The following is a 21,950-nucleotide window of genomic DNA, read 5'->3' on the forward strand; positions in this document are numbered from 1 at the left end:
CCTCAGAAAGAGCAAAACACCCCTACAGGTCTGCATGCACACATCGCCTCTCTCTCTCTCTCTCTCATATTCACACACTGCTGCATCAGAGACACCTCATTGCATTCAGAACAAACACTGTAACCTTCCCATAAGACAGGATCCCATTTGCACCTCCACGAGTGCTACTAGAGTGGTAGCCCATGTGTTATATATGAATATGCTCTGAGGTTTAGCTCTAGGTCTGAAGTTGTTACACACTGGCAGCGTGTAAATAGCGTACGGTTCGCAGGCATCGGGTTCCAGCTCTGAATGAATTACAGAGTGAGAAAATGGTGTATATAGAACTTTCACGCAATAAGCATAATGACAGAGAAATCACTATAAACTCATGAGGATTTCTTAGACAGATTTGTGGGATTTTGATTTGAACAGAGAAACAGATAAATCAGCTGACGTTTTTAAATCTGTAAATACCACAAGGCAAAATGATCCAATCAGGTGGGATCTAATCATGGTGTCTAGATGGAGGAAGACATGTAAGTGGAGTAAAGTATGGGAAAGGATGGGAAGGTTAAGGAAAGGAAAGGAAAGGAAAGGAAAGGAAAGGCAATTAAATTAAATTAAAGGAAACAAAATTAAAGGAAACAAAATTAAAGGAAAGAAAATGAAAGGAAAAGAAAAGAAAGGAAAGAAAACGAAAGGAAAGGAAAGAAAATAAAAGGAAAAGAAAATAAAAGAAAGGAAAGGAAATTAAAGAAAAGAAAATTAAAGGAAAGAAAAGAAAGGATGGGAAAGGAAAGGATAGGAAACAAAAGGAAAGGAAAAGAAAGGAAAGGAAAAGAAATGACAGAAAAGGAAAGTAAAAAGCAAGAAAGGAAAGGAAAGGAATGAATATAAAAAGGTATATATTCTTTACAATGAAGCATGTCAAGAAAAGGGAGACACTAGCCAGACTCAAACAATGTTTTGTGTGATGAGAAAAGCCCATAGCTCACTGCCAGACATCAACCGACAAATCGCTGATTTTCTGTTGAGCGTGCAAAGACGATTTATTACCTCAGACACTTTCTTAGAAAAGAATAAGCGTGATCTCCACTCTGCAGTGATTCAGAATCTATTTGTTTGTTTCGATATTAATGCAATTAACTGCTTAACATTATTTGCCACACATTTTTGCATTACTTCAGCTGCCAATCTTTTAGCTCAGATAGGTTTCTGGCTAACCAAAACATTTGAGAAATATCTGTTTGTCCGAAACTTCCAGACATATCTCTGATATCTGGCCGCGATTTATACATTCTCACATTTTATTACAGTTATTCACCAGCTCTGAGATGAGAGCACGAGCTGTGAGTGTCAACAAGGTTCAATAAGCCAATAAGAGAGTTTGCCCTGTTAATATACATCAATTAAAAGAGAAATGAAATCTCTGATTATTTCCATTAACACTAAACCCACACAAATCCAGACAGACTTCCTTCGGCATCAAAGTCGACCGAAGTCATGCAAAAACCATGGGTCATTACTTTAAGACTACATGGAACCTCTGACTCCTCTAAAATTTTGTTAATATGCAGAAATGAAATATTCAATGCAAATAAATGGTGTATAGAACAGACAACAGGACAGTGGATCTGGTCTACTGCATAATATGGTAAGGGTTCAAGCCCACGGGTACTTGAGCAAGGCCCTTAAGCCTCTCCGCTCAAGGGGTGCCATAGCAGACCCTGTGCACTTTCCTAACAAGATGGGATTTGTTAAAAAAAAAAAAAAAAAGTCAAAGTCTAGCCTGTGCGAAACTATCCATAGATGCCAAACTGGCCAAGGTGACAATGAGAGCTTCACTCCTTGCGCAAACATCTGATGTTATTAGACAGTCTCTGTACATCTATATTTGGCCATGGTTTCCTCACTCATAAACATGTCTGGAGTGAATCTGCTTTCATTCTGTTATTTTGTATTTCTTTTTTTTTTAATTTTATTTACTTTCGTGTCCAAGCAGGATCATCAGGGCCATATGTTCTCCTCGGCCAATGTGGGTGGAGAAAATAACAGCTCTCTCTGGTGCAGCTGGTGGGAAGTATGCATGATCTTTCCGGATAAAAGTAGAGATAGTTTTCCAGCATCAGCAAAAAAAAAAAAAAAAAAAACTACAGTGAGTTTATTATAGCTTTATTATATAATTAAAACAGTATGGAAAATAATATGCTTATTTTGCCTATAAAAATATTGGTTTACAAAAAAATGAGGCAACACTCCTCCTAAGTATTCAAAGATTTCCTTTATGGGACATAAAGAAATCCGTCAGAACTCCATCTGGGCATGACGAGGGAAAAAAGTGGTGCTTTTCACTTCCTTTACAACAAAAGGACTTTCTTCTTCACCAAAAAGCTGCTCTTGTTACTTATTAAAAAGCAGTGAATAAATCAACAGCACATTGTCCTATCTAACCAGAGTGCCTGCTTAACCATGCTTGTGCTGGGCTTCAGAGCACTAAGGTGTAAAAACCAGCCCTGCTGATGGATCTCTCTGGTACGACAGAGACACTCATACTGAATAATGAAAGAACAGATGGAAAGAGACCCTTATTTTAACAGCCCTGTAGCTGGGTAGAACTATCCAGAGACTTCAGTGGGGTCAATGCGCTCCATTTGAAGCACTGGAACTCTACAGCACAAAACTGAACGCCACCAGCACCACTTTTTTCCCCTTTCCACCTTCTTATACATTAATAACTGTTGATAGATAATAAATAGCTGTTTAATCTGTGGTTCGGGTTTATATGAAAGATACAGTTGTTGGCTGCTTGTGCTGCAAACTGTTAAAAAAAAGTACAAGCCATGAGATAAGTCGTAAAACCAAGACCATGAGATTATTCAATTTCCCGAAGGCATTGAAACCACGCCAGCTCGATGTCTGATTTCAAGCTAACCGCCGAGGTCTCTTGCCAATATAAACCTTGAATTGTTATCCTCACTGTCAGCAGTGCAGGTTGAGGCACTGATTATACAAAGGTGATTAGACAGAGAGATGTATACTGCATTTAAATCTCATTTAATGGAAAAGTCTTAGGAAATGTGCCATCCAAATAAAATCCATTTCTTACCATGAGTTCACTTTATAACTTACAGCAATCCAATTCAGACAAATCAACCTCGAGGTTATCAGTCACAAGGAATTTGTACTTGCGTGAACCTCTTGTGGTACTTTCTTTAATTTACTGTATAACCAAGAATCTTTTGCATAAGCTCTTTTTTAATTATCTTAACTTTTTCATACTAAGTTCATTTTATTACACTTTTTTCTCAGTGACTTGGAAGGAAGTGGCTTTCTTCATCACAGCCTGTATTGTTTCATGAATTGCTTTTAACTAAAGGTGTCCCTCAGGGATGTGTCTTATCACCACTTCTGTTTTCATTCTTAACAGAGGAGCACCTGAGAAGCAGTTCTGGGCTGTTTCAATATACAAATAATGTGCTGGACCAGACAGGAACCATTCAGAGCTATTTCCAGTCTAGTGCACAGTAAATTAATGCTATTAAAGCAAAGGATTTGATGCCAGTCTGACAGTTTTATAGGGTCAATCTGTACATCTTGTAGAGATTCTAAATCATTGTATATAGATTGCAGATGACATTTTAGCATTATTTCTAAATACAAACGTCAACCTATTAAAGATGAGCCAATAATTAAAAAATAAAATAAAATAAAAAGATTCAAATGTTAAGAATATTGCAGTTGGCAGGCAAGGTCAGTGGGAAGAAAGAGGACGAGTGATATTTTATTAGCGACCACCCTGTTCCAGCCACTTAACAGTTTAAAATGCTTCCCGCAGGTGGACAATTCAGAAAACGACCCAATAAATATGCCCATAAAATGTATATAGTTTCTGCTATAAAATATCTAAACGACAATATGTAAAACACCAACCTCATATTCAGTTCAATGAGTCTCAGTTCACTGTGTCTACTTAATTCTTTGCTTGTCACTTTTTATGTTTTATTTTTATTTAGATATTTGTGTATTGTGTATGTGATGTTTGAAGTAGGGACCAATTGGGTCTGTTTAACACTAGTATGTCAGGAGGTATTAGATCCTGGTTTGCAGACATCTGGGCAGTTCTGAAATGTGTAGTAGGTTTAGGTCAGTCCAGGACATCATAATCCTAAGGCATCAGATATATGGTTTTATAAGATAGTTTAATGTAAAAGCTAACATTATATGTCCCTGCTGTGGAGTCCATGGAGGTAACAAAGGTGAAATGACGTACACAGTGGAGTAATTAGCCCATTATTTACAAATGTAGCACCTCTTGATAAGTGAGTAGGTCCCCCGACTACCCTGGTTTGCATTTGTATAGTTCACAATATAGTCATGCACATAAGAAACCTTCACCCAGTCCAATGGGATGAGAAGCATAGAGGTGTTAACTGCAAAGGCAATTTGATGTCAACTATTAACAGTTCCCTTGAACAGTCATTAGTCTCAAATTCTTTTTTCTGATCTTGATTGCAACCTTTTCATTTAAAATGTGTCAGTCATAATGTCTGCTTTTCAATCTGACAATCCCGTCAGCATGTTAGCTCTTCATTAAAGATGTCTATGGTTATAAATCACTATGCACATAAAATCAAACAAAATTATTATGTTATTCCTAGCCTAATCAAGATAGACAGGTGGGATAGATGGGTGGGGCAGAGTGGGACAGATGGGTGTGGCAGATCAAGACAGATGGGAGTGGCAGATCGAGACAGATGGGTGAGGCAGAGTGGGACAGATGGGTGAGGCAGAGTGAGACAGATGGGTGGGCCAGAGTGGGACAGATGGTGTGGCAGATCGAGACAGGTGGGTGAGGCAGAGTGAGACAGATGGGTGGGCCAGAGTGGGACAGATGGTGTGGCAGATCGAGACAGATGGGTGAGGCAGAGTGAGACAGATGGGTGGGCCAGAGTGGGACAGATGGGAGGGCCAGAGTTGGATAGATGGGTGGGGCAGAGTGGGACAGATGGGTGGGGCAGATCGAGACAGATGGGCGTGGCAGAGTGGGACAGATGGGTGAGGCAGAGTGGGACAGATGGGTGGGCCAGAGTGGGACAGATGGGAGGGGCAGAGTAGGACTGATGGGTGGAGCAGAGTGGGACAGATGGGTGGGGCGGAGTATGACAGATGGGCAGGGTGCAGTGGAACAGATGGGGGCAGAGTGAGACAGATGGTGGAATATACTGGGACAGATGGGTGGGTCAGAGTGGGACAGATGGGTGGGGCAGAGTGGGACAGATGGGTGGGGCAGAGTAGGACAGACGGTTGGAATAGAGTGGGACAGACGGGCAGGGCAGAGCGGCAGAGAGCTGCTTAAGAGCTCAGCTCCACCAAGAGAGGAACAGCTAGAGAGACAGATTGATTATAAATACAATAATTAGTGAGAGAAACCTTGAGGTCATGCTGGCGTGCTTCCTGCAGGTCATGGATGGCGCAGCAGTGGGCCTCGCGCAGACGCTCCTCCCTTCGCCGGTGCTCCAACTCTAATTCCTGCAGCTGCTGGCCCAGGTGCTCTCGCTCCTGATTAAACTGAGCCTGCAGCTGCTGAAGAGAATGTTGTGACTGTGACAGCTGCATCTCCAGACTCTGCTTCAACAGAGAAATCTGCACAGAGAGAGAGAGAGAGAGAGAGAGAGAGAGAGAGAGAGAGAGAGAGAGAGAGAGAGAGAGAGAAAGTAAGTGGGAGACAGGGATTGAGAGAGCAAACCATTATGAGTATGGCAGAGACCTACAATATGTCTAAACTGTCCTAGAGATAAAAAGAATGCAATGAGAAGAAGCAATAAAAAAGCACTTGCATGGGTACATATTTTGTTTTATTCCTCTGGAGCATCTGTTAGCCTCAAACCAGATATAATCAGTGACTGTGAGACGGTTATTTGTCCTTGTTATTTTTTTTTCCTTGTTAGAATCATAACCACAATCTTCTTTCGCTGCTGAAATACTAGGCTTGCTCCGGTTGTTTAGAAACAGCTCGCTGGACACGGTCCAACAAACATAAAATGGTCTGTGGTTGAGTAAAAGGATTTAGAGTTTGTTACAAACAAGCAGGGAATTAATAAAATGACAAATGGTGACAAATAAGGCTTAACACTTCCTGTCATTAGGTTGTAGAGCTAAAGCTAAAAAAAATAAAATAAATAGCAGCCTTCTGTCAACCTGATGCTCTTCTTACAGAAAGCACTATAAAAACACCAAACTTCAAAAGTATAAAGAGATCAGTTCATTGCAATGAGATCAAGTGATCAGATTCCTATAAATGGGCAGTCTATGTTCTTTTGCAACATGTTGTGTGAGTGTGTGTGTGTGTGTGTGTGTATGTGGCTCCCATGTGGCTACAAGTCTTGCCTCAGAGATGAGGTGAGAATGAAGGATCGACAGTTTCTCTTTACACCAGTCAATAACACTGGTGGCGGCAGGCAGAAGGCAGCGGATCTGCAATTATTGAGCCTCAATGAGCAGCCTGCTAGTATCATTAGCACAGTCTCTCACTGCTGATACTGAGCAGATTGCTAGCCTGACATGCAAATTGACAAGCCCACATCATTACTCTCAGAAAAAAACAACAAAAAAAAAAAAAACACAATTGGGTCAACCCAAGGAACCGAACATACCACCAGTTTACTCACAAGCTGCTCATTTTGCATGCAGTCTGGTCTTGTGGGTTTGTCCTGTGTCTGCTAATGGTGTTGATTGTTTGCGGCCATGGTCTGTGCTAGCTTTTTAAATTCTGACATGAAGAAAGCTCTCAGCTGTTTAATACAAGACAACTCACAGTGTATAAGTAGGTCCTGCACACAAGTGTAATCATTCGCTCATAATACACTCGTTCTCTGCAACTTCTCCTCCCATTTACATCCAGGGCTCAGTTGTTAGCCAGTTAGTAGCCAGTTATACAGCTATAGAAAAGCCTCAGACTCCTAAGAGTTAAATCTCTGAAAATTTTTCAACACAAAATATAGTTTAATTGGAAATACACACAAGAATGAACAGGAATGGAGTAAGAAAGGTTTCCAGGAACAATAAGCAACCTGTGCCATGGAAGTGACTGAAGCTATTCAGACACATTTGTCGAGTTACTGTGCTGCTCTATCTCTGTAACACTTATACAGCGCTGTTGCTGGAATCACAGAACTGCTGTTTTCTGGTGTAAACCTTGTATAAAGCTACAATTCTGCTGTTAGACTATGATCTTTGTGCATGGCTGAATATTTCAAATAGCTAAATTCCATTTTATTCCACACACAGCCTTACTGTTGCTCAGATGCTCTACTGCAGTGTGGCCTGAAACTGAGCCTCTCATCAGACAGTGTGAATAAATCTTGGATGTCTGGTTGTGTGTATGTGTGTGTGTGTGCCTCATGTCCTTCACCTGCTCCAGCAGATCCTCCACTTTCCTCTGCCAGTTTTCTCGTGCACTGCCCAGCTCCTGCTCTTTGGCCTGAGCAAGCTGTGTTAGCGCTGCCCTCTTGTCCTCCTCATGTTCCTCACGCAGCTCCTCACGCAGCTTCTTACACTCCTGCCTACACACACACACACACACATATGAGTACTCTGTAAAGTAGATACTCATTTATTAGCAGATTTGTTAAATTTGTAAGAGATTAGCTTGTTTAGCGGTATAACAAAGTCCAACAGCTGATGTTATAAACTAAACTTATTATAACTAATATTTGACAATACTTTATAAAGCCACACCTCTATCATAAACACCAGAATGGATATACAACATTGTGCACAACATTATAAATACACACACATGAATGAGTTGGAAAAAAAAGAAGAAAATTTTGTTTTCTCTTCTAATATTACTTTTCAAATTAAAAATATTGAGACTGAAATCTAGAGAGTTCATAGAGAGGTGCCAGAGACCTGCACTATCAGACAAAACGTTGCCATATTTTAAGTAACTGACTGTGTAAAGTTCAATGTTGAAAAACTTAAAAGCTATAAAGCTCAGGCTGTTTTTCTATATCAGTTGGCGAGACTCACCCCAAATCGCCAGCAATCGTACAATCAGTGCCAATCCTGACCTCCCTGGGGCCCCAAGCAAAATTCTGCTAAGGGGCCCTTGATCCCTGATGGTTATTATTTACTGAGGGATGTGCATTCATATTGACCTGGCATTATGCCCATTCTAATGTAAATCCATTGGTTTCCATACTGCATTAACGTTGTTGTAACCTTGATTGAGAGACTATAAACATTGTCATTAGGAATGCTATCACGCTACTTTTTGTACTGGTCCCCACACAGATGTTGCCGCTGGAAAGCGCGCATGTCATTTCGTGCACGATTGCACATGCATATGAACGCATGTTCACGCGCAGTGCGGATATCGAACTGCCGTTTATAAACACCGTTGCCCTTGGGCGTTTATTCACGCAAATGTTCACGCAATAAATTGTTGTGTGACAGACAGGCCAAGAGATACACTGGCAGCACTGCACAGCTAATTTAGCTAGTCAGATAGAGACTAGATACAGAATCATATCCAACTGAACTTTACTGTTATTTGCTCTTGATGACATCAAACCTGAAGAGAACACAAGTTTACCTGATTGCTGTTCTCGCATTTCACTCTCATTCTGTTTATTTTTTCTCTTTTCATGGCCAGATGGATAGCTCCGCTTCATATTGTCAGCTACACAGTATACAATAACACGCGCTGTAAAATGAGGCAGGGGGAGGCGGGGCCTTGCGTAATTTGCGGGGCCCTATGCAACTTGCGTAGTGAGCGTATAGGGCCGATCGGTTCTGCGTACAATGCTTATATAATAACATGGATCTCTGTCAACATTTAGATCAAAAGCTCGGCTGTTGTATTTAGCAAATGTTTCACCTTCGGTTCCACTTAGTGCTGTCCTGGTGTTTATCTCACAGCATTGTGACAGGTTTTGTAGGTCTGTGTGTGTTGACTGGTATACTGGTGTTCTGTGCATATACACTGGTAAATGATTTGCTAGTACACAAGATTAATGTGGTGAGACAGGAAAAAACAAAACAAATCTTGTTTAAATCTTGTGAGCATTTTGAAAAGAGCTTCATTATTTCGGTGATGAGCTATATGTGAAGAAAACAATGTTAAACATTGTGCGTCTTTTATATCGCACTCTCAAATGTCTAAGGCATATAATATGTTAATTTTAAACCAGTGTGATGCTACAGTATTTAATTAAGCTACAATAATTAATGCTTATGTACTCTATTGTACAGCATAAAGTCCACTATGATGTGGTATTTGGGTAGTTTTTTTATGCACCAATACCAATCACAGGCCTCTACAGTCAACACAAGAAGCAAGGCTTGTTGGATCTAAACTAGCTACTTTTTTTTTTGACTCGGACCGGATATCAGGAAACCTCACCCTTACCTCTCAGTGCAGGCCTAGGCTAAGCCACCCCCATATTCTACACCTTCCTGAAGTATCTACAGTAAAATAAAGCACAACTTTGGGACTTACAAGTCTGTGTATCGCTACTCATGCTCTCAGCATGCTACAACTCTTGGAATTGACTTCCTTTAATTGAGTTAACTGAATTGATTATCAATCTAAAAGGGTGATACTGTGGATCTGCGTGAGCTATTACTTCTACAAATAAAGGGCCAGAGAGATGAGAGAAGAGAAAAATAAGCACCGCTATGCATTTATTATAAAAGCCTCCGTCTGTTCCTGCACTGAGGCTTCTGCAGCTCATCATTAAAGCCTGGTAATGGAGGCAGATGTGCCCTGGGAGCATAATAGCGCTGCCATGTGTCTACAGGTGAAATAAACATCCCCGAGGAGGTGACCTGCCATGTGATGTAATAGCAGGACAAGCAGGGATTCTGGTTTTGTAATGCAGTCTGAAAATACCACCAAAGTACTTGATGTCCGGTTGAATCCCACCGCACCGTGGCAGACATTTAGTGCTGAAATGTTCTTAATTGCTAGCCGGTTGAAAAAGGCGGGTTAAATGAGAGCACGGGAGCCTCGTCAGGGCTCTGAAAGCTCTGCAGTGGCTGTGTGTGGGTGTAGACGTGGTGACGAGGGAAGGAAGGTGCTTATCAGAGAGATTTCTCCCAGGAATACTCTGTGAAACAAAAAGTCATTACGGCAGACTCCAGATCTCACGCTCACAACCGAGCAGTTTTTAGTTTTAAAGCTTAAAGCGATACAACGTACGCAGGCAGCAGTATGTCACACAAACGTTGGAGTGGTATCTAGTGCGGGAAAAACACGACGCTGTAAATGTACCTGGACATGTCTGTTTAAACGTTGGCTAACTTTCAATCAATCAATATTAGCTTGTGGATATAAATCTTTCTTTAAAAAAAAAAAGTAAACTTGTCCAACTATATTAGAAGTACAGAAATTCTTACTAATCTTTTATTTGTTTGTTTTCTTCTCATCGGACATGAAGAGGAGAGAAATTTCATGTGACAGGATTTAATGAGCGCATATTTTTTTTAGCGCCATGTAGACATCATAGCGTAGTTTTCTAATCTGCCATAGTGACGTGAATATTTTTCCAGCTTTCCACAAATCCCTATCCATCAAGCATGAGAGACCAAACAGACGTCTCTTTTGTCTTTAATCTGTCTGATCGTTAATGCGTGGAGGAAATAAAAAAAACCCCTTATTGTCATTTAAAGCCCCATCCACTTAAATCTGCTAACGTGACAACATTGGCTTGTGTAACAGTGATCAATAATTTTCATTTCAGTATTGACCAAAAGAATCGTTCTTATCATTTGACTCATTATCATCCAGCCTAATGAGACCTTACAGCTGTCCTGAGGAAGGAAGAAAAAAAGAAGAAGAAAGGAACTAAAGTCATTTGGAATAAAGCGAGGAATGGTGCAGGATGATGATGAAGGGCAGGATTAGTCCTGTGCTTTAAAAGAGATGTAGCGATTTTTCAGTAAATCCTGACTATAGTGTAGTAAGCCTTTAACGTATTTGTAGAGCTAATTCACAACTATTGAATGGGTTTCTCATCAGTTGTGTGCTCTTAGCTGCTCTACTGTAGTACTGGGTGGGTGAGATTCAAAAGTTTGTTCACCGTTTGACCCTGGAAGGTTTCAAGGCTTGCTTTAAGGAAGGGCTCTTCGGCTCATGAGCAGGTGATTATTTAACCTAAATTAAATCGAAATTAAGACCTGAAACGTCAATATGTTCACTGGGTGCAGTGGTGGATCGAGCAGTTAAGGCTGTGGGTTGTTGATCAAAGGATCAGGGTTCAAGCCTCAGCACTGCCAATCTGCCACTGTTGGGCCCTTGAGCAAGGCCCCTAACCCTCACTGCTCCAGTGGCGCTGTATCATGACTGACCATGTGCTCTGAAACCATCCTATAAAGTTGTGATATGTGAAGATAGAATATCACTGTGCTGCAATGTATATGAGACAAAATAAAGGCTTCTATTCTACAGTATACTAGATGTTATTCCTCAGACTCAGGAGGTTTCACTAAGAACCTTTACACACAGCACCTGAATATTATCGATCTATAAGACAGCGCTCGAGAGGTTTATAAATATCTAAACCTTCTTGTTCCAGGCACACGTTTAGTCTCGCTCGGGTATAAAGCCGGACCGTAAAATAAAAATATTGCAGAGGAAAGACTATTAAACTCTTAAAAATCGTCTGCGCTCATCCCCAAATATAGTCAATGTCACCCAGGGGAGGGAGGTGTCAGAAGAAGGGCGGGGGTGGATTTGGGAGATGATGTTTCAATCATGTTTTTCATTCACAGTTGCCCAAAGCAGAAGAAGGTTCAGGAGGCTGTTCAAATAACACACTCACTTTTTTTTTACTTCATTCATTCGTCATCCAGGGAAGGAAAAGCACCACAGATCTATAGACTTTCAGGATTCTAGTGTTAAATATATTAATAAACGACAAGGTGCACTGCTTAACATTTATACTTACATAACTATTATAACTTCAGTTATAATAACTCTATAACAACATACAAGAATATCCGTGACGCAAGTTAGCTCTTATTGTCTGCTTTAGACACTCGTTCCTTCTCCTCTTCTCTTTACACAGTATAAACTCTCGACACCAGGGCCAGAGATAAAAACAATTTTTTTTATAAAAGGGAGTTGATTTTAAGGGTCATTTATTACAATGATAAGGGCAGTTTTGTTTTCTGACTGTAAAACCCCTTTATCTGGATCACCCCCTTATCCAGAGCGACTTACATTTATCTTAATTATACAGCTGAGCATTTGAGCATTAAGGGCCTTGCTCAGGGGCCCAGAAAAGGCCCTTGGTGGCCCTGGGGTTTGAACTCATGACCACCTGATCACCATTTCTGTTTATTTTTATCCCAAATTTAAGCTACTGTATTATAGCTAAGAAGAAACATCTGCCACAAGGTTTAATGACTGTCTCTGGTTTTTGTGTTGATGTGTTGGATGTTGTGTTGTAAAGTTGTTGATGTGTTGGATGTTGTGTTGTCAGTCAGAAGGATGCTTGTGCAGAGACAAAAACAAGTAAACAAACAAAATAAAAACATGTAAGTATACATGTTATATATATATAGTATACCAGATGTGACAGATGGCTTTTTTTACCCTTACATTTGAAACATATTGGTCATTTCTGGTGGCCTTTTTGCCCCGAGCCCCTGTTACTCTATGCTATTTGACCCTGATGTACACTCCATAAAGTGTAAAGATGCTGAAAGGTGTAAATTCATGTGTAAATGTAAACTTTTTTTTATATATAAAATAATTTATAATAATAAATTATATATAAATTATATATATAATAATTTATTTATTAAAATAAATAAAATAAAATAAATAAAATAAATTTTATTAGCCGTAAACCAAGTGCAGCTTCTTCTGTACAAGTCTCTGGGTATTTTTTGTTACTATAAAAACAACAGCATATTAGAATGAGCGCACTGATACAAACCAGTTGCTGGTGTTACAGCTGGAGTTACTGTCCACATGCACACTCCTCCATGCTGTGGTATATTTTTATATGCAAAACGCAAAACAGCCTGGACTCTATGTTCGTGAACCGAGGACACGGTGAAGATGCCAAGTGACGCTACACGAACTTTCAGAGTCTAAACTGAGAACACGTACAAGTGTTATATAACTGAAACACTGATGCCTTTAAACCCCAGGGAAAATGAAGAAGAGGTGCCGAAATGTTAACCAAACATTCGCCAAGCTTCGCCGGCAGAGACTTTATAAACAGAGATTAAAGACCACGGCTACATAAAGTCGTCCCTTGGTAAGCTTAAAGTACTCACTTATTTTCTTTTTAATTCACTTAATTATACTGCCAGTTAAATTTAAAATTAAACTTTGAATTAAATCATGTTAGCCACCATTTTTTAAACTGAACTGAGCAAACAGCCGGGCAAACATCTAACGGGTGAATTGTTCCTTTATTTATCTCAGTCATGTGAAACTACTACTATGTTGTATATAAAGCAAGCCAGGACATGCTGTTTCAAAGTCATAAATCAGGCACCATACTGAGAACACACACACACACACACGTAAACAACAACCACCCACCTACCTGAGTGTTTCAGTCCATTTCAGCTCCAGCTCCAGGGCCATTTTGTCCATTTTGAGCTTTTCGTCTTCTTTAGTGGAGATGAGTTTGGCATTGTGCTGCTGCTTCTGAGTTTCCATCTCTCCCTGTTTAGAGCAAAACAGAGTGAAGGATCGGTGCGGAACTGAACATTTTACACACACACACACACACACACACACACACACACACACACACACACACACACACACACACACACACATCAAGCATTTTTGGTGACTACCAGATGTCAGATGACTGTGGACATTTGGTCTTTTTAGGTCAATTCAATCAATTTTAATTTATACTTATAGTAAAGTTATACAAGTTATACTTATAACTTTACCGATTCACATCGTCTCAAAGCAGCTTAACAGAAGTACAGAAACAGAATAAAAATAGTAAAGTTTAAAATTAAGTTAATATTTATCTCTAACATTTAACCCTAATGATCAAGCCTGAGGTGACGTTGATGAGGAAAAACTCCCTGAGATGATTTGAGGAAGAAACCCTGAGAGGAACCATTCAGAAGTGAACCCTCATCCTCATTTTTGTGACACTGAACAGGAAATAATGTAAATGTAAATAATGTCATTTCTACAACAGTTTATAGTCCAGTAGAATTGTGGAACCAAGAGCTCCTGAGGAGCCAACAGGTCAGAGTCATTACTGAGTTCATTACAGACGTAACACTAATTCCTTCTTGCTGAAGTCTTCAAATGATCGCTGATGAAGACCTGACCAGGTATTAGCAGGACAATGTTCTCTGCCAACATGGCAGAAAGGTCTCAATCTGACCGAGCATCTGTGGGATGTGCTGAACAAATAAGTCTGATCCGTGGAGGCTCCGGCTCACAGTTTACCAGACTTGAAGGATCTGCTCCTAACGTTGTGGTGCCAGCACACTTTCAGAGGTCTTGTCGAGTCCATGCCTCGATGGGTCAGAGCTGTTTTGGCAGCACATGAGGTGAATGTACACACACAGAACACTATACAAGGTCAGAGTGAGAGCATGTTCTGCTGGTCAAGGGAACGCAACGTTTTAGTGTCTTTAGAGTCTAGAAGTGTCCGTATCACTGCTCCTCACCAGCGCCCAAAACACTAGATCCATAATTCAACACAGCACCTGTCACACGTCGCACTCCACTGATCTCATTATGGATGTCATCAGCATCACTATTCACTGGAAATGAGGACATGACTGACAGCCAGGCTACACTTCAGAGCAGATATTAACACACCTTGCCCTTAACCTGGGCTGTCAATGACGTTGTCTTTCTTAAGATTTCTTAAAAAAAAAGGTTACTGGACGGGAAAAAAACATATTTAAACCTTGATTACAATAAAAACCATCAAACTTTTTTTTTTCCATTTTTCAAGATAACAGCGTATATAATGGTTTTCAACATTACCAACATTGCATTACGGCTTCCTGCTGAGACTGCTGCAGTGGGATTTAACTCTCACTTTATCTCTACCAAAAAAGAAAAATGCAGCAGTGCTTTAGTCCTTGAGCCTGTCCAGCTCTCTCACCTCTATACGCTTTTCTCAAACAGCTTGACTTCCGAAATTCTTTCTAACACCCCCTCTAATGGCAACATGCTCAAGTCAATGTCTCGCAGATCGCTGTCTGGCCGAGTAAAACCGTGTCCCGTAGCCGTATTGCAATGGCGAGTTTCAGTTCAACGTTCAGAAAATGATGAGAGTTCTGACCTGAAGTGCTGCGAGGAGATTGGTGGTCTCTCTCAGTCTGGCCCGTGTGGCATCTAACTCTTCTAGAAGCTTCTCCTGAGCCTCCTTCAGGCTGGAGATGTGTCCTTTAGCCGATCCTAGGCTCTGCTCTCCTTCTTTCACCATCTCCTGAAGATGGGTCACCTAGCAAAAGCGAGAGCGAGAGAGAAAGACAGAGAGAGGTAAATGATCCACAGTATAGACGAGTGCAAAAGTTTGCACACTAAAATCTTTAAACATTCTTGTCAGTGCATCTGGTTCAATAACACACAGGTGGACCACGATAAATCGTCCCTGAAACCTTGCAGCATGTAAGAATTCACAACGTGCTTTCTCGATAATGATAATAAAGGTAAGAGTGAATTCGGTAGTCTCTCGAGAAGAGTTGCAGGATGACCCGAAAGCAGCAGAAGCCAAAGTCACAAGAATAAACAATGAACTGCAATGCAGTCATCTCTGTACCTTATACCTCACATAAAACTCAATTAGACAATTAACTATTAAGTTTAACAATTTGACCAAACAGAACTCTGGAACTTTGTGGCAATAAATTCATGCAAGGACTTTACTGTAACTTATTCATCTATTTGTATTTCTGCCTATGATTATGTGACGATTTTATATGATTAAATCATTTAAAGATCAAGTTAGTACCTACTCATAAGGTATATGTGTCTATTGTTTGTTTCCTTGTGATGTTTTTGTTTGTTTTTTGTTTTTGTATGATTTTGTCTGTTTTTTGTTCTTTTGTCTCATTTGGTTGCATTGTGATGTTTTTGTCTGCTTTTGTTCCATTGTGATTATTTGTATCTGTTTTTTTGTTCCTCTTATAATGATTTTGTCTGTATTTTTTCCCTTTGTGATGTTTTTGTTTGTTTTTGTTGCATTCTGATGTTTTGTCTGTTTTAACCCCCTTCTTCTCCCCCAGTTACATGGGCATCACATGTCATCAGAGGACACATGAACAGAACAATGTACTGAGGCATATTAATGCAATCTTATTAGCCATGAAACTGAACCTGGGGAGAAAACAGACCCTTCAACAAGACAATGATCCAAAACATACAGACAAAAGAACTCAGGAATGCCATGCAAGGCCGAATATCCCGACTTAAATCTCATTTACTTCATGGTGAAGTCTTTACTAACAACAGCTTTCTAACAATGTATTTTTTTCTCCGATTTTTCCCCAAGTACAAACCCAAAAGACAAGAAACAAACAAATAAAAAAACAACATCCATGAAATTGTCTGAATACTGAATACTACTTCCCCTCGTTCCATGTTAAGGTGTAACTCTCTAAAAAATCATGACTGTCAAACTTTTGCGCTCGACAGCACGGTGTCACTTTAAACTCATTAGCCTTGCAGATGTTTTACATCTGGGCCTGATATCCCTATCAGGCTCTGATAATGAATAGAAGGGAGGAACGGTGACATGATAGCGTTAAAGAGGAGACAGAGAACAATAAGGACTCGATGCCAAAGTGGAGTTCTTGCCCCGCAGCAGTGCTGGGACTTTGTGTGACACGCAGCCAGCTCTGAGAGCAGAGAACCCATTAATACAGCAAGAGTAATGAGACACAAAACACACAGCTCTGAAATTAATCACTCTGAAATGGGCCCAGCTCGTCCACCCACCGGAGAGCTGCAGATTCTACGGAGCTCGACTCCGAGAACGGAAGCGCCAGCGAACACGAGGAGCGCAGCCAACTCATCCGGGGTTTAGTAGTAGAGTGAATATTAAGAGCATATTCAAGCCTGTCTTTCTTTGTGTGTCATGTCGTCACATTCGTAATTTGATTTTTTTTTAGAAAGGAAACGAGAAAGACAGTGACCGCATTCTAAACAAACAGATTATTAAGATTATTTCTAATGTCAAGCTTAAAGTTCTTATAATAAATTAAATTGGAAATCAAATCTAAGCTTAAAATTAGTCTGTATATCTAGAAACAGGCTTAAGATCCCATTTGTTTCAGTGTTGAAAGACAAGAAATGGTCTTAAGTGGAAACGTATCATGGTCATGTTGATCAGAAAGATCAACATGACCAAGAGTCAACAAAGAGCGAGTGTAAGCTTGGTGTAGATATAAAAGGAGCTGGAGATGCTCTCACCTCACTGTTGGCCATGTTGAGCTTGGTGGTGAGCTCCTCTCTAAGACTGTCCAGCTCCTCCCTCAGACTGTTCTTCTGCTCCTCCAGAGAACTTCGCTCCTTCTCGAACTGCTGCTGCATCTCCTGATGACAGAAATCCAACATCACAGTCACTAGAAAGACAAAACAGTCTGCGGGTCAAAGTAAGGACATTCTCTCGGACAGGTCTACTGGATTAAACCTCACGATGTTACGATGTCATGACTTACTTCATACCCCGGTATATAACGTCTTAATCGCTGGGATGTGAAAGCTGATTTACAAAAAAAGTCCAGACACAATTTCAAAGTTCCACACAAATGTGCTGCATCTGGAGGCGTGCTTAAGACCTTTTTTTTGTGAAATATTTTTTTATTAAAAAGAAACAATCCGGCACGGTTTACAGCTGCGTTTTTGTGACTAGATTAATATTCATATGTCTGGATTTAAGGAGAGAATTTAGCACCTTTCAGTGTAATATTAGAAAAAACAAAAAAATAAATAAAATAATGGACGCTGTGTGAAATATTTGCATGAAAGCGTGCAAAAGTATTATTATGTGTCACCCACGCAGATATTTTTGTGGCTGGATGACGGTGATAATGTCGCACATATCGCCAACGCTGATTCTGATTAAAAAGAAAGAAAGAAAGAAAAATAAAAACAGGATGAACAAAGTGTCACACACAGCACACCGTCTGTTCCGATAAGAGGTGGTGCTATAAAATGTGAGACGCGGCTCAATTACGGATTGATGAACGCGGTGTAAACCCAAATCACCTGTGTAATTATAGTAAATGTTTATCTGTGTACGGAAGCACGGCCGTAATTCATAATTACAATCATTATAAAAAATGATAAATATTGCAAATGACAGACTTTAATTCTGATATGCGCGCTGCTGGATTCACGGATCGTCAGGGTGATCGATCGGAAAATGTGCTGAAGTGCTGTGTAATGGAGGAGTGTTGGCACTCGGAGCGTACGGCTGCTCAAAAACGTGCTATATAATTTAGCTTAAGCTCTGGGAATGATCGCATAGCTTTATCGTACCCGCGAATTTGGAGGAATGTGCAGTTCTACTGTCAGACGACGGTTCGTGCCGTGTGCTTTGGATGCAAATGTGCATGCACACACACTTCTTAAAAGCATAAATAATAAATGAGGGTTTCTACATACAACATGTTTGACTTGTCAAAGAGTGAAAGACAATGAGAGAGAGAGAGAGAGAGAGAGAGAGAGAGAGAGAGAGAGAGAGAGAGAGAGAGAGAGAGAGAGAGAGAGAATAAGACTGCTAAATAACTGATAGAGTGCAGAGCTGTTCAGTGACTACAGCTGGCCGTGTGCATAATTCACCGTCCCAAACTTCCAAGCAGAGCCGATATGCAAATACGACCTCATAAATGATTAAAAAGGCCACATCTTTCGTTGCGGTGTGATGACATCTAAGCACAGGACCGAGTTTTCGGTGCATCTGAAATCAAATACCTCAAAAGGTAACTAGTGATTCGTCATCATGTCTTGCTAACTTTTCTTATCGCCGGAATCCCAGTACATGTCCTCAGGTACCGTGGCACAACAAACGTAAAGATAAAACATGATGTATATATTCAACTGCAAGGTTTAAACCTAATGATTTACAAGCAACCAGCCAAAAAAAAAAAAAGTCTGATCTGCGGTCTGCTCCATGACCATATACTTTAGTAAATAATAATAATAATAATAATAATCTAGCTATCTAATCTATAATTAAAGATATTTAGTATTAAATAACTGACCTTACAATACTAAACTGGACTGTTCCTCATCACAAATCTATTTCTTTCGTACCTTTAATATGCATTTTATCTGAAACTCGAGATTCACAAAAAAAGCTTTCATCATCAATATAGATCACAATAAGTCGGAGTGACATGACTGAAGATCTGAATGTGGGTTAAAATGTCCATTATTTGCTAGATCCAGCACAAAACTAAAGAAGCACGCTTCAATCAGGCATCAATCCCCTCAAGCATCAAGCGTCAATATATAAAACTGGTCCAGACTTCATGAATACAGTCAGTCATCTAAGACGGGTTTGATGCTTGATGCTATGTGTAATATATATATATATATAGACAACTGTTGTGGAAGCTTTCCTTGGTGAGACTGCATATATTTGTGAGTTGTTTGGATACAGTTCTGTGCTATTCCTTGGTTTTGAAGACAGCCTCAGAGCGCTGGATAGAGCTGACAAGCCATCAATGCTTGAGGAAAAGAAAGGAGAGTGATGAAGAAGAGGAGAAATTCCAGGTCTGGGCTAAAATAGCCGTCGTGTTGTTTCTCAGAGACTTGGAGCTCAGCTCTAACGTAATCCCTTCTTCTTTATTATTTATCCACCCTTCAATTTTTCGCTTGCCCATTTCCATTTCTGAGTGTGGCGGATGATAAGCCCAAAGCGGCTCAGTGTTAACGCGATTCATCGCTCTAGCAGCATGCCTGCTTCAGTGTCCTGTCCTCCAGTGTCCCCCAGCAAAAAGGGCAAAAAGGGGCTCCAGGATACCCAGGTGCAACGTCGGAGAAAATCAGCCATGCCTGCATAAAGCCCTGCCTTGGGGAATGCAAAGAGACATGCTGGCGTCTGAGACACGGAGAGTACCTCATCGGAGACTCACCATGATTTGGACAAGAAAACGGAGTAGAAACAGAAAAATAGAGACTTTTAGAGACTTGAATTTTTGCCTTGTTCATCATTGACACCTGTGACAGTTCTTACCAATTGTTGCATCTGTTACTATGGTGCAAGATCCTGCAACTGTGATTCCTGCAGGATTTAATGCTTAATGATCAGGGAAAGGTCTATGATGTGATTAAGTATGGTTTAAAAAAATGGACAAAATGCGATACCCCAGACGTACAGTACGAGGCGTTTGGTGACAGTTTGGTTTTTGCGGCTTAGTTATGAATCCTGCAGCCTGAGCTGGAACTTTCCTTAGAAACATGTATGTTGTGTCTCCTATCTGAGTCCAAGGTACATGAAACTATGCCCCATTGTTCTTAGCTTCATCCTTCTGTCCATCACAATGCTGTACAAAAGTTTTTTCATAGAGTTAAACTGTTCTGATAAAGCGTGTCAGCTGGTAGCTAATGTATAAGCTTCACTTATACATGTTCTTACAGGTGAACGTGAAGAACAACCAGAAGAACATTGCAAGGTTTTTTATGGATGAGAATGTTTTTTTCCTGACAGTCCGACAGTCTCCTAGAGATTAAGTCAGCTATATTTTGTACGTGTTAATGAAGAAAAAATCACCACGCTCTTGTTCTTTGTGTAACTGCTATCTGCGCACATGATGTCTCACTGCTGCACTCGTGAATTAGTGTTATTTGGTACTCTTCGTCACCACGTTCTCTCAGTGCGTGTTTGATATTAAATGGCTAATGGATGAAACAGTATGCGGTGGTTTCGGAGCGTGATGGGCGGCTGTTTGTTGGCAGGAATGCGGCCGACTGAGATAGATGACAGATTGTGTGTTGGCTGAGTCGATCATGCGCGGCTTTTGTGGGCTTACATTTCATATGCTTTCAGTCGAAAATATCACAACAGACAAGCCGGTCATGTCATTTTGTAGCTACTGGGCTCATGCCTGCAGATGACAAGAGAAACGGATGTGGAGTGTCAGACAGAGTGCTGAAGGAATGTAAAGGTGTGTGTCAGCATGAAGAGGACAAGTCGTCTAGGGCAGGAGGAAGAGCTGGGATGACTAATGAAGCGTGGGTTTGGAAGGAATACACTTCTTCGTAGAACCCTTGAGGCTTCCAGGAGCTTGAGCAGCTGGACTCGAGCGTATGGAACATAGTCAAACTTGAAAAAAAACGCACTGACGTGTCTGTCAGTTCTGTTCAGGAAGTCAAGAGCTGTGATCACTGCATACGTCCAATATAAATCACACCTATGGAAAATTTTAGTCTATTAGTCTTTAGTCTATTTTAGTCTATTAGTCTGAATTAATTCCCCTGGGTGATTCTACACTTTGGGGAAACACAATCCTGGGTTATGTTGTTAGAGCTTTCACACTGCTCATACTTTACCCAGGGTTACCAGTTAATCCTGGATCTTCATAATATGACCTTTCACACCGTACACTCCTAAAACTCACCTTAACATTCTTATTTGCATATCTGCGTCATGGAGAGCCAAAAGTGAATAAATACAGTGTGACTGCTTTAAATGAATGACACAAAAAAAAACAAATCTAATTCTTCCAATGTTTCTACTGCTTTTAGATAGACAGACAGACATATGATAGACAGACTGATAGACAGACAGACAGACAGACAGACAGACAGACGATAGACAGACAGATGATAGACAGACAGACTGATAGAAAAATAAACAGATAGATAGATAAAGGCAGACAGACAGACAGATGGACAGACAGACAGAAGGATAGATAGATAGATAGATAGATAGATAGATAGATAGATAGATAGATAGATAGATAGATAGATAGATCCTTACTGTTATTGCATAGTACAGGTA

General features: G+C 40.4%; 1 protein-coding gene across 3 annotated transcripts in view; it reads right to left on the bottom strand.

Moving 5' to 3' along the window:
• Positions 1-21,950, bottom strand: part of fam184ab (family with sequence similarity 184 member Ab) — a 106,253-nt gene that overhangs the window by 31,379 nt on the left and 52,924 nt on the right. For all 3 annotated transcript variants that reach the window (XM_060866200.1, XM_060866199.1, XM_060866198.1), the window contains exons 7-11: positions 17,411-17,533; positions 15,279-15,440; positions 13,551-13,672; positions 7,394-7,544; positions 5,413-5,625 (exon numbers count right to left, since the gene is read on the bottom strand). In XM_060866200.1, the coding sequence (XP_060722183.1) occupies positions 5,413-5,625; positions 7,394-7,544; positions 13,551-13,672; positions 15,279-15,440; positions 17,411-17,533 (771 nt within the window). The remainder of the gene's footprint in view (positions 1-5,412; positions 5,626-7,393; positions 7,545-13,550; positions 13,673-15,278; positions 15,441-17,410; positions 17,534-21,950) is intronic.

The sequence above is a fragment of the Tachysurus vachellii genome, chromosome 3 (assembly GCF_030014155.1).
Source record: "Tachysurus vachellii isolate PV-2020 chromosome 3, HZAU_Pvac_v1, whole genome shotgun sequence".
Classification (NCBI taxonomy): domain Eukaryota; kingdom Metazoa; phylum Chordata; class Actinopteri; order Siluriformes; family Bagridae; genus Tachysurus; species Tachysurus vachellii.